At 35.1% G+C, this 15,635-nt stretch overlaps 1 protein-coding gene across 2 annotated transcripts; it reads left to right on the forward strand.

Moving 5' to 3' along the window:
• Nucleotides 1–1,573: 1,573 nt before the first annotated feature.
• On the forward strand, nt 1,574–14,869 carry LOC104105960 (putative ion channel POLLUX-like 2). Of its 2 annotated transcripts, XM_009614399.4 has the most exons (24): nt 1,574–1,886; nt 3,624–3,700; nt 3,813–3,931; nt 4,967–5,253; nt 5,766–5,837; nt 6,901–6,985; nt 7,102–7,200; nt 7,276–7,430; nt 7,511–7,615; nt 8,611–8,697; nt 9,475–9,559; nt 9,640–9,787; nt 10,442–10,518; nt 10,597–10,677; nt 11,231–11,422; nt 11,506–11,619; nt 11,834–11,926; nt 12,016–12,142; nt 12,211–12,287; nt 12,561–12,608; nt 12,703–12,772; nt 12,865–12,938; nt 13,960–14,070; nt 14,143–14,869. In XM_009614399.4, the coding sequence occupies exons 1-24, from the start codon at nt 1,810–1,812 to the stop codon at nt 14,293–14,295; spliced, it is 2,613 nt and encodes an 870-aa protein (XP_009612694.1). In that variant the 5' UTR covers nt 1,574–1,809; the 3' UTR covers nt 14,296–14,869. The 2 variants fall into 2 exon arrangements, with proteins under 2 accessions (XP_009612694.1, XP_070041761.1); XM_070185660.1 differs by lacking the exons at nt 1,574–1,886; nt 3,624–3,700; nt 3,813–3,931 and having other exon boundaries at nt 4,967–5,042; nt 5,159–5,253.
• The last annotated feature ends 766 nt before the right edge of the window (nt 14,870–15,635 follow it).

The following is a 15,635-nucleotide window of genomic DNA, read 5'->3' on the forward strand; positions in this document are numbered from 1 at the left end:
TAATTTATATATTTAATTAATAATGATGAGATTAATGTGAAAATTAATAATTAAGAGATTATTTTACATAAGATACTAGCTTTAGAAGTGTATTTTATCTTTACATAGCTTAATCCCAGTGTTGTAAATATACTTATTCTTCTTTTATATTCTATTTCGCATAAAAGCAGGGGCGGCCCGTCCATAAAGCGGGTAAAGCAATTGCTTTACGCCCCACATTTGTGGGGCCCCCATTTTTTGGTTATACCTAAGTGTGTGTGTGTGTGTATATATATATATATATATATATATATATATATATATAGTGAAACAATACATGGGAAGTTTGCATAAAAAGAGAACAGAAATTTGAGATAGTGGACCACAACTTTCTCGAGCAAAGTGAAAATAGACGTGTGCACTATATTATATTTTTATACTTTGTTCTTCGATTTATTATTCATGCCTCCATTCTGCAATAGCAAAAGATCAAGCATTATTGTGGAGCTTCAGAGTTGAGAGTAGTGTATTGATTCAAGAAATAATGGAGATTTTTTTGTTCGTTATATTTTTATAATTCAAGTCTTACGACAAGCATACTCGAGCAGAAAATTTAATTTGATATCAAGTTATCAGTTCTTGAACCAGGTTATATCATTCTATCTTTTTATTATTTTCTCATCTAAAATTTAATATTTTGCTATTTAGTGTATTTTTAGATTATTTATTAGAAGATAAGTATGTCAAATAGAAAGTATGAATCTGGTTATGAAAAATTCAAGAAAAGAAGAAAAATTCAAAATCTAATACAATCTCAAAAAGGTGCTCTTGATATTTATTTTTTTGATTATAAAAAAATTATTAGTAACTTTGCATCTAAAAAAGCTAGAAAAATTGACTTCAAATAATAAAAAAAATTAAAAACATTAAGGCCTCTCATTAAAATTTGGCTTTAGGCCCCAAAATACGTCGGGCCGCCCCTGCATAAAAGTATACATAAATTCTCACATAATTTTATACGTATATTATTTAATATTGTAAACAAAACTTTGCATAAGTTGTGCAACGATCATTATTTTCTTATGCAACCAACCGCATATGTATTATTTTATGTAAAATTTTATGCTGGAATTAATTATTCCACTCCATCAACCAAATGAGCCTTAAATGTATTAGTGCGGTAAAAATCATGACAAGGATGAAAATTTAGGAACGAAAATGATGCTATTGAAGTAAAAAACTAACAAAATGTTTTTTTGGCGAAAGGGCATCCCACAGTCACACAGGATACGGGAAAAGATCATACTTAAAAGGTGTAATATAGACAATGTACCTAATTCAAATATTAATATCTTTTCCACGATTCGAACGCTTGTGTTGGAAAAAAGGCTCCTTTAGATTTTTTTCCAGAAAAAGGCAAAATTAAAAGAGCCATACATTCTTTTTTTCTTTTTCTTTTTTCCATGACAATAAACTAGAATCCAACTACGTACCAATGGCAAACATGTCAATAAACAGCAACTGAAACATCAGCATCTGCTAACTTCCAAGCTCTGCCTCGATGTGTACTTATATATATTTTACTACTCCACACCATTAGCGCTACTCATTTGTACTTTCAACCCATCTCTCCAATTAATTCAAAAATTCGCATCAAATTAATTTTCTCACCTTCCACAATTAATATATCGTAGCACACAACTTCTTTTAATAAAATCTTGAAATTTTTTCGTTGAAAACAATGCCTTTAATCTCTTCATTCTTTGTTATTCTTCAAAGGGTCATTACATAATCCTGAAACGAGAAAAGGGGTGAAAGGTTACTGCTAAAATGCTTCAATTGTATTGCCCCCGCTCATCAACTCCAACACTTAGTCCAAGATTCAATCAGATTTCTCCTTTTAAGAGGTTTGTTCGTATATGCATGTATAGAACTAACTGTATATGTTTGTCATTAATATGTTTTAGATATTGAGAGAGAGATTTTATGTGTTTAGTATGAACATAAATATGCAATGAAGTTTAGATGTAGAAGTTCTCTTCTTGAGTGTGCTGATGAATAATTGTTCAGTTTTTGAGAAACATAATTGTTGTGATTTATTAGTGTAAGTGTTTGGTAAAATGCCAAGCTTAAAGTAATTCAACATGTCACTCATATTGAACTGCCATTGTACCTCCTCTTTTGGAACTCCTGCTAGTCTATTCTAGGTGTAGTCTTGTGCACAATAATTCTTATACTCTCGAGCCAAGGGTCTTTCAGAAATAGCCTCTTTACCTCACCAGGGTAGGGTAGGGGATTTCCTTTTTCTTTTTTTTTTTTTCTTTTTTTTTTTGTTGTTGTTGTAAATAAAGTTATGAACAACAAAAATGATATTGTAAAAAGTACTCCTAGTAAGTATGGAATTGGATTATTTAGCAATTGGTTTTCAACTGCAGTGCATTGTAGAGCATGACTATCCGCTCCGTAGTATACAGTTTAAGAAATGGAACTGGTACCTTAGTTGAATACGATATCATTTTCTAACATTGGCTTATTAATTTTCTTACATCATTTAGCCATTTTGGCTCCGTAGGTATGGAATAAAAGAAAAAGAAGTTATGAACAACAGAAATGATATTGTAAAAAGTGCTCCTGGTAAGTATGGAATAGGATTATTTAGCAATTTGCTTTCAACTGCAGTGCATTGTAGAGCATGACTATCAGCTCCGTAGTACACAGTTTAAGAAATGGAACTGGTATCTTAGTTGAATATGATATCCTTGTTAATGCTTCCTTTTCATCTTGCCTTGAGCCGAGGGTCTATCGGAAACAACCTCTCTACCTTCACAAGGTAGGGGTAAGGTCTGCGTACACACTACTCTCCCTAGACCCCACTTGGTGGAATCACACTGGGTTTGTTGTTGTTATTGGCTCCGTAGTTTCATATATCTCCATAAACAGAGCAGTGAGTGGTGGACTATCCTCCATTTGAGTTAGTTGCATATCTTGCTGTCACCAAAATAGAATAGATCGCCAACTATATTTGTTTAATAGCTTAACAGTTTCGTAAGGTGGAAGAAATTGCTGCAATTACTTGATTTGTTTTGTGGAAAATGTTGACTGTTGGAAGTATATTTGGTCCCAATGTTTTGTGTATTTGAAATTCACTACGCTGTTCTTTGAATTTGTAGTCTAGAAATGCCTCAATCAACCTCTTTTATAATTCAGACTAAGGGTGTCTAGAAATACTGGATCTTGGTCTCTTCTAGTGCTGTACCAGTTCTCTTTTCTACCAAAATGTCGCATCTTTCTGATTTAACAAACTTGAAGAAACACTAGATACTCAATTTTATACTGGATATTCTAAAGTGACAGTTCTTAATGGGTAAAGTTAAACAGTGGTTGAAAATCTAAAAAAGTACGTTGATTATGGACTAGATATACGTTTTCGTTCAGGTGTTTGGTTGGTTGTATTGAAATACTAAATATGCTAGTGTTAATACAGCATAATTTGGCCAAGCATTCTACTATTTTTTGATGGTATGTTAAAGTGAATGCATAACCTCAAATATTTGTGCATAAGGCAGCTACAGCCTAAAATATTCACGTGATTTGGAACCTCTTCTTTTTGTGCATTGTTTATCTAAATCTATTGTAATTTCCAGAACGTCATTGGCTTGTCCATGTCGGAGAAACCGTGCTTCTGCCTTTTGCATGAATAACTGGTTGGCCAAAAGTAAAGGTGAGTATCTAGATAATTTTTTTCAGTATGCTGTATGAGATGAGTGGTTATGCCAAAAATAAGCTCCTTTTCGGAACTGCATCCTAGTAATTCTCGTTTTCTTTTCAACCAGGAAAGGTGCCGAGCATTCAAAAGATGACATGCAGACAGCTGAATTCCTCAGGAAACAGGAATATCTGGGAAAATCTGAATCCTCAGCCGCTGAAGATGTATTTGAAAAATAATTCTGAGGTCCCAAAAGGCTTCTTGTCACTAACTCTAAATTAGTTTCAGTTAAAACAGAAACTTCTAGGATTCTAGAATAGGTAGTATTTAATTCTTTAGATTTAATTGACTGAGCCATGTTACTTTCAGCCATGGATGATATATAGTTCAATGGTTCCTCTACTTATCAAGAAAAAGGAATTATGTGGACAAAAGTAGATTAAATTTTTTATCAAAGCCGGGGAATTTCTTCGATCTTCAAAAAGATGGTTTGTGCAGGATCAGTTGTTATCAAATTTCTTTCAAGTTTATTGCTTTTGGTTCTGCTTCTGAATTGTTTACTGAAGGCAAAATAACATCTCTCAACACTACAGTAGTTTACCCTGGGAAGTTGGTCTTATCAATAATCAAGAGATAAGCAACTGAATGTTGATGGTTGTCCATATAAAACTTAATCATACTTCTCCTTGGATCCTTCTTAGAATTTCATGATCTGCTTCTGATTCAGTTCTCACCTTGAATCGGAAGTTGACCACCTTCCGAAATCTACAGGAAACTAGTATAGGTATTTATTTTTCAAAAACTTCTATCATAGCACAGAGAAAAATCCATTTTTGAGTGTACAGAGAAACTATCATCTTAATTGGTTGTTATGTTAGTTCTGTAAGTACGACACTGCACCCAGTATATTAATGCCATCTTTGTCCTGAAAACTGAGGTAGGTTACAAATACTCCAGTTCTTTAATGTAATATTTAAAAGATCTGATGAGGAAAAGCTGAATGTCAAGTTGTGAGTCTGGTTCTTGATGATGTAAACTTCTGCTCCATATTGGGAGTATCGACTACCTCTGTTCTTCCAATGTTTTAGCTGATTCCACTTCCATTATGCTGAGGAAAATTTCCATTCTGTATCTCGTTGAGATGTAATTTTCTGACCAAATTTGTGCGAGTTCTTCTTTTAAACTGGTTTGTACAATGTCAATTTTTTTTATGGGAAATGCTCAAAGGTGGATCGATTATATCATTTAAATATTTACTAATGAGAATTTTTAAATGTGCAGGACTTCCCAGCTAAATTTGTAATAGCTTCGTTGGCATCTTATTTCCTTATTAAGTTGAAGCCTCTACATCTAATTGGTACGAAGATGGGGATGATCCGAGAGTTATTCATCTTTGTAACCCAAACATCAGGCACTCAAAGTTTATCTTTTGCTTGTCTTTCTAACTCCTTGAATAAACCAACACCGCTTCAGTTGGATGTGTCCTTTCCTTCACTGAAAGACATCAAATGGAGTTTAGCGCGGTTAATATATTTGTTCAACATACAACTAGAGAAAAATGTTGCCACGTAAGTAAGCCAATTGTACCTCCTTTGTGGTATGTCGCTTTTCTATTTATCTTTCTTAATGGCTTAGCTCGATGATGGATGCAGAAATGACATCATATTATGTGCTAGAAAAAGATTAAAAATTTGCTTTTCCTGAAAATAAATATAGGTGGCTTGAATCAGGAAACTCGTATTTGTTACCTCTTTAATTTTTTCTGTACCTGAATGCTAATGCTTATAACTTTTCCAATATTCATGAACTTGTACTAGTATGGTTTTAGGTCATCTGAATTTATTATTTTCTCTTATTTCGGTTGCAATAATGGACTTCTAATTGTCATCGTTGTATAGGCTTACCATCTTTTTAGCTAGTTTAGGATTATAATGCATGAAGGGATAGGAAGAACGTATATGCATGGTAGTTCTTTGTAGTGCGTTCCCTGAAATACATTGAGGAGCTAATTGCGTGACGTACAAGACCTTATTCTGATTTTCCTGATAAAGGCGAATCATCTATTTTCCATTTTGTGCAGGTTTTTTATTGTGCTTTTGGTATCATGCTTCTCATTTGTGATGATTGGTGGTGTTCTGTTCTTTAAATTCAGGTAAACTCTTCCAGACGTGATATTTGTTATACTTATTTGTGCTGATGTTGTCTGCAAATGTATGGAAAACTATAAGTAGATTAAGTTTCTTGTTTACAGATGCCGAGTAATCCCCTATTGTATTAATTTCCAACGATCTTCTTGTTAAAGCACCTTAGAAAACTTTAGCAGAAGCATTTTGTCCATTTTTCATGCCTTTGTTCCCGCACTACCCAGTGTAAGCTGGTAGACAAGGTATATTCTATTTATTTATTGCACGTCTTGCGGCATGCCCCAAACATGTAGGCATGATTCTTTGGGCAAGCACGTGAGAATATTTTTATTGATGGATGGAAATGAAACTTGAAGAATCACTAGTTTCAACTTGAAGAATCACAAAAGACTTGATCCTTTTCGGTATAACCACACGCTACATCCAAAATGCATATGTGACAAAACAAGCCATATATTCTATCAGCTAATGGCGAAAAATACCTAGTATGACCACTTAAAGAAAGTTGGAAGTCTTTAGGATATTCAATAAAATAAATATTATCTGGATATTTAGTTGCACCAGAGATACAAAGCCAGGCTTAAGTTTCTTCAAGTTCCGACGTGGTTTTAACCCATGATAAAGCAACCAGCATGTTTATTTGGCTTCACTTATGCTATGCTCCAGTTATGTTATTTCTCTTTGCTCTTATTTTCCTTGCTTTCCCTCTCTTTTCTTTTTGTTCCCTTTATTTTTCCTATTACTGAACGCCTGTGTATTAGGAATCTTCTTCCCTTTTTAACTTTACCTTGTATGAAGTTTGGCAAAATTTTGTGGTTTAGTTGCTTTCAGATTAAAAACAACATTTATGGATGTTATTTTAGCCATGGGATATTTTATCACTTACTTTCACTGTGCTTCACTATATCATCGTGTCTACATATTGTTCTGATAGTGAATTTTGTTGAAGCTAATGTATGGGAAATTATTCAACCAAATTTTATCTCCTTGTCTGTTGATATGCCGATCTTCTTCTCCAGTTATTCCCTATCCACATGTTTGTTTGCTGATCTTTATATTTTCATTATAAAGAAAAAGCAGGGGTAGTGCTTACTCTTTGGAGGACTGCTTGTGGGAGGCATGGGCATGCCTCTGTTCATCATCTACTCACCTGAAAGTGTGGTTTATCTTTATCACATTTGATTTTGTTGATAAAATGTAATCTTCTTACTGATTAGCAATATGCAGATCGTAACAATTATTACTACTAAAAGGACTTGCATTTGACTGCAGCAAAGAACAAGAGTTGAACGTGTAATAGGATTCATCCTTGCCATATGGGGCATTCTATTTTATTCTCGCCTATTGAGCACCATGACTGAACAATTTCGAGTAAGCTCTCGAAAAATGCTACATTCAACTTCAAGCTTTATTGATAAGACAGTCCCCTGACAAGAATTTGGACAGAATAATATGCAAAGACTCAGAGAAGGGGCACAAATGCAAGTTTTGGAGACTGATCATATTATAATTTGTGGAGTTAACAGTCATCTCAACTTTATACTAAAGCAGCTAAATAAATACCATGAATTTGCTGTTCGCTTAGGTACTGCCACTGCTAGGTAATCACTCTGCTTAGAGTTTACCGTACAAAACCATGCACAGTGCTGCAAGTATTACAAGTGCTGTTACCTGTTTGCAGGCGGCAAAGAATTCTTCTGCTATCTGATCTTCCAAGAAAGCAAATGGACAAAATGGCCGACAATATCACCAAAGATCTCAATCATATTGATGTCCTTACAAAGAGGTCAGAATCGCTTCATAAAGAAACAAAAATTGTTAGGGTGCAGAGTTCTGGAAGTCTCTATAGAAGATCAAACAAGTCTTAGTGAAGCTACTTCATTACTTATATAGATCACCTGTGCGCATGTTCTGTATAATAAGGGGAATAACATAGAAGATGCTTACTCAAACAAAGCTGTATGCCCATCAGCTCTAATCTTTACTTTCTTTTATGGAATAGAAGTGCTTCATTAGCTGTTCCAAATATCCAATTTGTTGAACTGCTTAGATGAAAAACATCATTTTTGCCGGATTCCCTATTTGTGAAATGCGCTCTTTGTTAATGATGTTATATAATGTTTCTCTGCATACTCTTAAAACTTTTACTGTCTAGAGAGAGGTAACCACTTGTTTATTAATCTTATTAGATTTTCAAGCTACCCTTTCTTGTATGGGGTGAGGTTCTTTTCCCGTGAGCTTAGCACGTCACTGTATTTTGACTATGGGAGGCTACTTAATTTGAGGATCTTTGTGTACTTTGAAACCTTATTAAATATGAACCTACATCTCATCCGAATTGACTTTTTCATAAAAAGCAGTCAATACTCCCAAAACATGACTTCAATTAGCATTAAACAATATCAGGTTTTTATTAAACCAGTCTTGGTAATTATCAAATTCAAGCCTGAGATTTGATATGCTGTTGCTGAGATACATATTTCCGTAGCCGATACTGGTCCAGTCTTACTCCAGAGCATGGTGTGTGCATCTATCTCCCTCACTTTGAAGAGGGGGAGCCAGTTGAAATTCCTCTAACTTGTATATATTGCTATTGGCGTGATTGTAGTTTGGCTTTCCTAGTGGGTTTTGTTGTGCCGTGCAAAATCTCATAGGTTGACTTTGGCCTCGGGTTCCGAGGCCTCAGTCTGTCCATGTTTCCTGAGCTGTTCTATGGATAAATTGAAGTTGCTGTAATTTCAGCTGCCTTCAATCTCACATTTCATACATTTTCTCTAACAGTTGCAGTTTAAGTATGACAAAATCATTTGAAAGAGCTGCAGCCAATAAGGCACGCGCCATTGTTATACTTCCAACAAAGGGAAATAGGTAAGTGATTTGTTTTACTTGGGCACATCTTGAAATGTTAATCATATCAATTCTCTTGTTCTTTAGTTCTCTTCAAATGGTAAGTGGACAAAGGTATGGAAGACAATTGAATTTTGAAAGTTTTCCGAGTTTTGGTTCAATATTTGGAAAATGACGAACAAACTTAGTTTCATATTCATCAAAATTTAAAATAATGAAGAGTGATTCACAATGTTACCAGTTGGGTAAAGTATGATTTTCTCTTGAAAGAGGTCAATCTGTATTCTTTTTTTTTAATTATATGTTATAATTGGGTTTTAAGGTTACTGAAGCATTTTCTGTACATAATTTAGATAATCCTGTGTTTTTGTAATAGTTAAACTTACAGCTTAACGTTTCAGTGTGGTTTGTTGTTCTCTCAGTTATTTTCTGTATTGGTTGAATCAGTATGCAATTTGATTCCGAAGATGATTTTTGAAAAAAAAGTCCTTGTAAGCCATAGACAGAACATGTGGGAATCATAGAACACATTTAACCATGCAACAGAAACTCAATTTGTTATCTGCAACTTAAGCGCTCAAGTCAAGACCTTGTGAATGGCTTTATGCCCTGAGCACCAGATGAAATGTATGTGAAATGGGATCTCTTATTTGGAGTAGTTTTATGCACGGTTCTATGAGTCTTTTTCTATGTTTGCACTAACCTACTTTTAAATTAATGGCGTTTTACGTGCAATTTGAATTTTGTGCTTGTGCTTTCTTCCTGTTTTCTTATTTGCCATATTCTTTATTTAATTAGGTATGAGGTCGACACAGATGCATTTCTCTCAGTGCTTGCCCTTCAACCCCTTCCAGAAATGATCTCTGTGCCCACCATAGTTGAGGTATGTTGCGCTGGAAGAGTATTTTAACCGTATTGAATTATCATTAATAAGTTAGTGACTCCTTCCTGGATTTCTTTCAGGTTTCAAGCTACAACACATGTGAACTCTTAAAGTCAATTTCAGGATTGAGAGTGGAACCTGTTCAGAATGTCACATCAAAATTGTTTGTTCAATGCTCTCGCCAAAAGGGTCTCATTAAGATATACAAACATTTGCTTAATTATCGAAGTAATGTGCTGTTTCTCAGTCAAATCATCTTGGTTTCATGAATATTCATCTTATCGAATGCTTAACCTGAAAAGGAAGAGTTGGCATGTCTCTCATTGTCTTCCACTGTTTTAAGTGCTGCATTCTGATAATGGTCTCAAATGCACTTAATTTTTGTTGAAGAGTGGATCATCCACTGGTGAAGTGGTAAACTTGAGTTAAATATCATGTTGTTTGTTTGGTTAAGATGGCTACTTATGTTCTTTTACTTCATCTGCCTATATCCATTTGGGACAAAATCAACTTCAGTTTGATTGATTGTGTCTTTTGTTCTGTCTGGTAAGGAGCTAAGTTCTCTAAGATGTTACGATTTCGTGGTCCACAGCCTTGAACTTTGGACATCCCGTGCTTATTTCAAAGCACTAATATCTTCTTAAGTTTCTCAAAGTTCTCAGCGAACCGGAACTCTGCTCTGTCCTTAATTGTGGGATAACATTTCAAGTTTGAAGTGTCTGTCCGTTGAAGTTTTTGCTTTATGTAGTATGTTTCTTTTGTTCATATAATCATGTCATATATCTCCTACATCCTGAAAGTGAAATTAGCATAACAACGTTCATGAATCTTATGTCATCATTGGACACTGTTTTCTAAGAAGACCACCATTTCATCTGGCAGAGAACGTGTTCAATCTTTGCAGTTTCCCTCACCTTGTGGGATTAAAATATAAGCAATTAAGACGTGGCTTCCAAGAGGTAGTCTATTTGACTAGAATGGCGATTTCATAAAGTTTGTAGGTCTTGAAGTCATCTTTAATTCTGTTCTTTCTTCAGGTTGTTGTTTGCGGTCTCTATCGACAAGGGAAGATAAATTTCCACCCAAGGGATGACGAAGTTTTGGAAGAAACTGATGAAGTATGTTCTCAACATTATATATTGCAGTTGTGTCACCCATATGAATAAGTCAACCGGAGATATTAAGTCAATTTGGACTGTCGTTGTGGAGATTATGAGATTTAGAGTGATACACTCAGCACCCTGCTTTTTATACTGACTTAATTATTCTGCATCTGTCCTTTTTAAGATTTGTATGCAGTTCATTGATTTGTAAACTGTGCATTTGGTATAAGCATACTGCATTAGTCTCAAATAGGACAAAGGAATAATAACTAGAAGCAGGTTGATTGACTTGCTAATTGAGTTTCTTTAAGTATGACACTGTACTAGGTGACATGTATTCTTAGACAGGTATTTATTGCTTTCATGATTGCCGTTGAAGTGAATATTTCTTCTCATTTTAAGCTTTGACGTTTTATCAGTTTGAATGTGAAAGCGATTCTTTTCTGCCTATAAAGCCTTACATTTTGGCCTTCCTGTGGACCAAAATGTACAGAGTTCAAACTTTTTTTTCTACAGTCCCCTAATTTAGTTTACTTGCATGCTGATTCTCTCACTTTGATGCATACAGGTTTTGTTTATTGGACCCATTCATGGAAAAAAAAGGCCGGAGCTAGTATATTCAAATATTTCTGATGAAAGTGACAATGCCATAAATGATTCTCACACTGTGGAAAAGAATGGACAATTCCGGGGTAATGCTTTGGAGATAACAAAAGCACGCCTTGAGAATATAGTGAAACGGACAAAATCAGGGTCTAAGGTATAACATACTTAGGAATGGTTGCTGTACCTGCCACCTTCATTACTGTGTATTTTAGCTAACTTTTAAGCATCTGAATACAGGCATCTGATTCGTGTCTGGGACCTAAAGAATGCATTTTAATGCTGGGATGGCGTCCTGATATTGTGGAAATGATTGAAGAATATGATAATTACCTGGGACCTGGCAGCACACTGGTAAGTCATGCTCTTCTTCTGGCAATGGAAGACATCCACTTCCAACCTCTACATTATAGGCTGAGATAATTGGATAATTAACGAAGAAGCATTTATGGATTAGCATCTGAATTAATCACCAAATATGTTGGACTTTGACTGAGTGCTGTAAATTTGCTTACTTAGACTAAGTCTTCTTAAGAATCCTTTCGTTTTGCGTCACATAAACTTGTAGGAGGTGTTATCAGATGTCCCTATGGATGACAGACATAAAGCTAGCAGACTTGCTGGTCAAGGAAAGCTAAAAAATGTCCGAGTCTCCCACAGGGTATTTCTGACTCAGTATCTTATGTTGATTATCTGGACTAGATTTAGATCTGTCCATCTTTATCTGTCCCCATTCATAATATGCTACAGATTGGAAACCCAATGGACTATGACATGCTGGCAGACACCATTGCAAACATTCAAAAATCATTTAAACAAGGCGAAGAATTTCCGTTCTCCATTGTCGTGATATCTGATAGAGAATGGTTACTAGGAGGTAACAGAAATGGTATTATCTTATTTCTGATATAAACGCATATTTAAATTTACATTTCATTTCTCCAGATGCATCGAAGGCAGACAAGCAATCTGCATATTCTCTCCTCCTTGCTGAAAACATCTGCAACAAGCTTGGCATGAAGGTACTTGCTCAAAATATGTCTTTAACAAATCTAGTTCCTACTTCATTTTTTTTATAAAGCTCTTTAGTGTGTATTATTTGAGCCTAGGGTATATCGGAAACAGCCTCTCTACCTTCTCAAGGCGGGGGTAAGGTCTGCGTACACACTACCCTCCCCAGACCCCATTCCAATTTTATCACTATTCATGTATTCTTTTATTCATGGTAAATTGCCAATAACTCTACTGGTTGGTTCATCAACTTTCTGCTGTGCGGAATCAATGATCAATTGCAGGTCCAAAATCTTGTTGCAGAAATTGTCGATTCCAAATTGGGTAAACAGGTAATTTGTTTCTAAAGAAGGTGTAAGCCATGGCTTGTTTCTTCTTCTTAAGTTGTGGACTTTTGATGGCCTTTGTGAATGTTCTGTTCTCCAGATTACAAGAATCAAGCCTTCCCTCACTTACATTGCCGCAGAGGAAGTAATGAGTCTTGTCACTGCGCAAGGTTTCATTTATTTCCTAATAAAGCCAAAGTAAATTCTTCTTAATGAGTTTTTAATTGATTTCTGAATTAGTTCTTCTTTTTTTTTGGCACAGTTGCAGAAAATGTTCAATTGAATGAGGTTTGGAAAGATATTTTGAACGCCGATGGAGATGAAATATACGTTAAGGTAATAATTAGCTTCTTCTAATATAGAGGATGTGAAAATGGACATGGAATGTTAGCTTCTAAATAAAGATTATTAAGTCAATTATCTTGAATCCATGAAGTAAATCTTCAGATAAACTTCACTTCGCTGCTGCATATCTAGTTCATGAATGAATTGGCATGTGTTTCCTGAGAGGGAGAATGATTTTAGGATAAGTAGAAGTAAACCAGAATATATGCTGCGAATTCAGCTATCATAAGAAGAGTGAAGTTGATGTGATATTAGATGGGATTGCAGTGCTTAATGTAGATAATTCAGATATTTAGGATCTACATTTCAGGACTATGGTATGTCATATGAAGAGATAACAGATTGAATTAAAATCGAATGATAGAAATGGAGAAGTGCTATTGGAGTTATGCAAAATGAGGATAGCTACCAAAGTGAAATGCAACTTTTATATTGTTGTATAACAATGTTATATGAGAGTAAATGTTGGGCCTATAAGGTTCAATATATTCACAAGATGAGTGTCGCGGAAGTGCAAATCTTAAGATAGATGTGCTATCATACAAGATTATAAATAATGATTTGCCTCTTTTGACTTTTTGACATGAATGATGAGTATGTTCCTTAGAACCTCTACTTAACTTATGTAGTCCGCAAATGTATTTTTCCTCCGAGTGCTAGAAGAATATTGCCTAATTTTATCGTACTAAGTTCTGAAACGGCATGAATTTGTCATAGATTAAACATCTCACTCTATGGACCCTCTTGCAGTCTCGTCTTTTCTTGTGGTGAAATGTAACAGAAACTATTAGAGACTCTTGACTTGTTTTTATTTTTTATTTTATTTTTTATTTTTTAAAACCCCTCCCAAATTAGGAGGATCTATAGTGTTTCCACTTTCCACACTTCCCCTCCAGCGTGACTCGAACCCAAGACCTAACGGTCATAGGTGGAGGTGCTTTTACCAACTGAGCAAGCCTCACTTGTCGACCCTTGACTTGGTTAAAACTCTCTTTTTATCCTACACTTACAGGACATTCGCCTTTACATGAAGGAAGATGAGAAACCTTCATTTGCCGAACTTTCTGAAAGAGCACATTTGCGAAGAGAAGTTGCTATCGGATATGTGAAGAACAACAAGAAGGTATAGAATCTTGATTTGCTTTTGTAAATAAAAAGGACATAGAAGCTCAACCTCGTGCCTAATCCATTGCAGGTTATCAACCCAATCCCGAAATCAGAACCCCTTTCTCTTGAACCGGGTGATTTGCTGATAGTGATATCAGAACTTGAAGGAGAACAACCCGTGATCACAGTCAACAAACAAACAACAACGACGTCTCAATCCCAAACAACTCAAGGAAAATAATTGAGCTTGCACCTTACTCATTACACCAACTACAATGAATGCCAGGTTGTTGTATAGGTTTTCTGTTGGATCATCAGTTCTTGGCTTCTTATCAATTGCTGACAAAGATTGAAGAAGAGAAACAAGGAGCAAGCATGATTCAAAGTGTTCGCGAATGTTGCAGATAATAGGAGATACAAGTTACAGGAAATGTATAAGAAATAAGCACATCAAAGCTATAAAATTTGCAAAGGAAAAATCAAAGTTGGATAGAACTATAGGTTTCTTTCTTTTCTTTTCCACTACTGGTTAAGAGGAAAAATCCCATTTTTTATAGAAGAACCATCAAACTCAAAGGAGAGGTTTTAGAAACAGTTACAGCCAAATATGATTTCATTGTTTAAAAGGGTGATGAAGATAGCTGGTGAATTAATTCACTTCATCTTAACAGGTTTTTGATCAAGAGAAATGATACTACACTGTACAAAGGATGATTCTTGATAATTCATATTCTGTGTGAGAATGATTTCCCATGATGTATAAATAATAAACTATAATCCTTTTTTGGTTCCATAGTGATGACATTTTTTTATAACTTCACCGGCTCTTTTTTTTTTTTTTTTTAAAACTTTTAGTTGTATTCTATATAATATTAGACTGATTTGAGGTTAAAAGGAGCGATATGTATAGTGAGGATTTAAATAGGCGACTCGGAGTTACTTGAGATTGTGGTGTAGTTTGTTGTAATAGTGACTTTTTTGCTAATTATTTGTCCATTATAATGACCTTTTTTCTTGTAAGGTAGAGCTTCTTGAATGTCATAAAGGTTGGAAAAAAGAATACCTATACCTATACCTATTTAAAGGAGTTCTAATCTACGGAAATAAACATTTTTAGTGTTAGTGGGGAAAGATTGTATGGTAGGTCTCAATTTCCTCCTCCTCAAACCTATTATCAAAACCCTTTTAGTTTTTATTAAGCTCATATTTTAATTTTTTTTTTATGTATCTCATTTCCAGTACAAAGAACCAAACACTCCTGGAAAGAAAATGTTATGCATTACAATGTCTACATTATTAATCCCAACTTGAGAGGTTTGGTCATGTTAGGAGGAGGAGCACAGACGTCTCGGTGAGAGGTGTGAGAGGTTGACATTGGAGGGCCTACGGAGAGGTAGGGGTAGGCCAAAGGATAGGTGGGGAGAGGTGATTAGGCAAGATATGACACAGCTTCAGCTCACCGAGAACATGACTCTTCGTAGCAAGGTATGGAGATCGAGCATTAGGGTAGTAGAGTAGGTAGTCTAGAGTGTTCATAACAGTAGTATTGGCACGCAATCTCGCTTTATGTTGGTAGTAATT

The sequence above is a fragment of the Nicotiana tomentosiformis genome, chromosome 9 (assembly GCF_000390325.3).
Source record: "Nicotiana tomentosiformis chromosome 9, ASM39032v3, whole genome shotgun sequence".
Lineage (NCBI taxonomy): Eukaryota > Viridiplantae > Streptophyta > Magnoliopsida > Solanales > Solanaceae > Nicotiana > Nicotiana tomentosiformis.

What these genes read in the sequence shown, in the direction of transcription:
- LOC104105960 (XM_009614399.4), top strand. Translation starts at nt 1,810, where the DNA reads ATGCTTCAATTGTATTGCCCCCGCTCATCAACTCCAACACTTAGTCCA. An exon ending in ACATTTGCTTAATTATCGAA is followed by an intron (nt 9,788 to 10,441) that starts GTAATGTGCTGT and finishes TTCATCTGGCAG; the next exon opens with AGAACGTGTTCAATCTTTGC. An exon ending in ATGTCCGAGTCTCCCACAGG is followed by an intron (nt 11,927 to 12,015) that starts GTATTTCTGACT and finishes AATATGCTACAG; the next exon opens with ATTGGAAACCCAATGGACTA.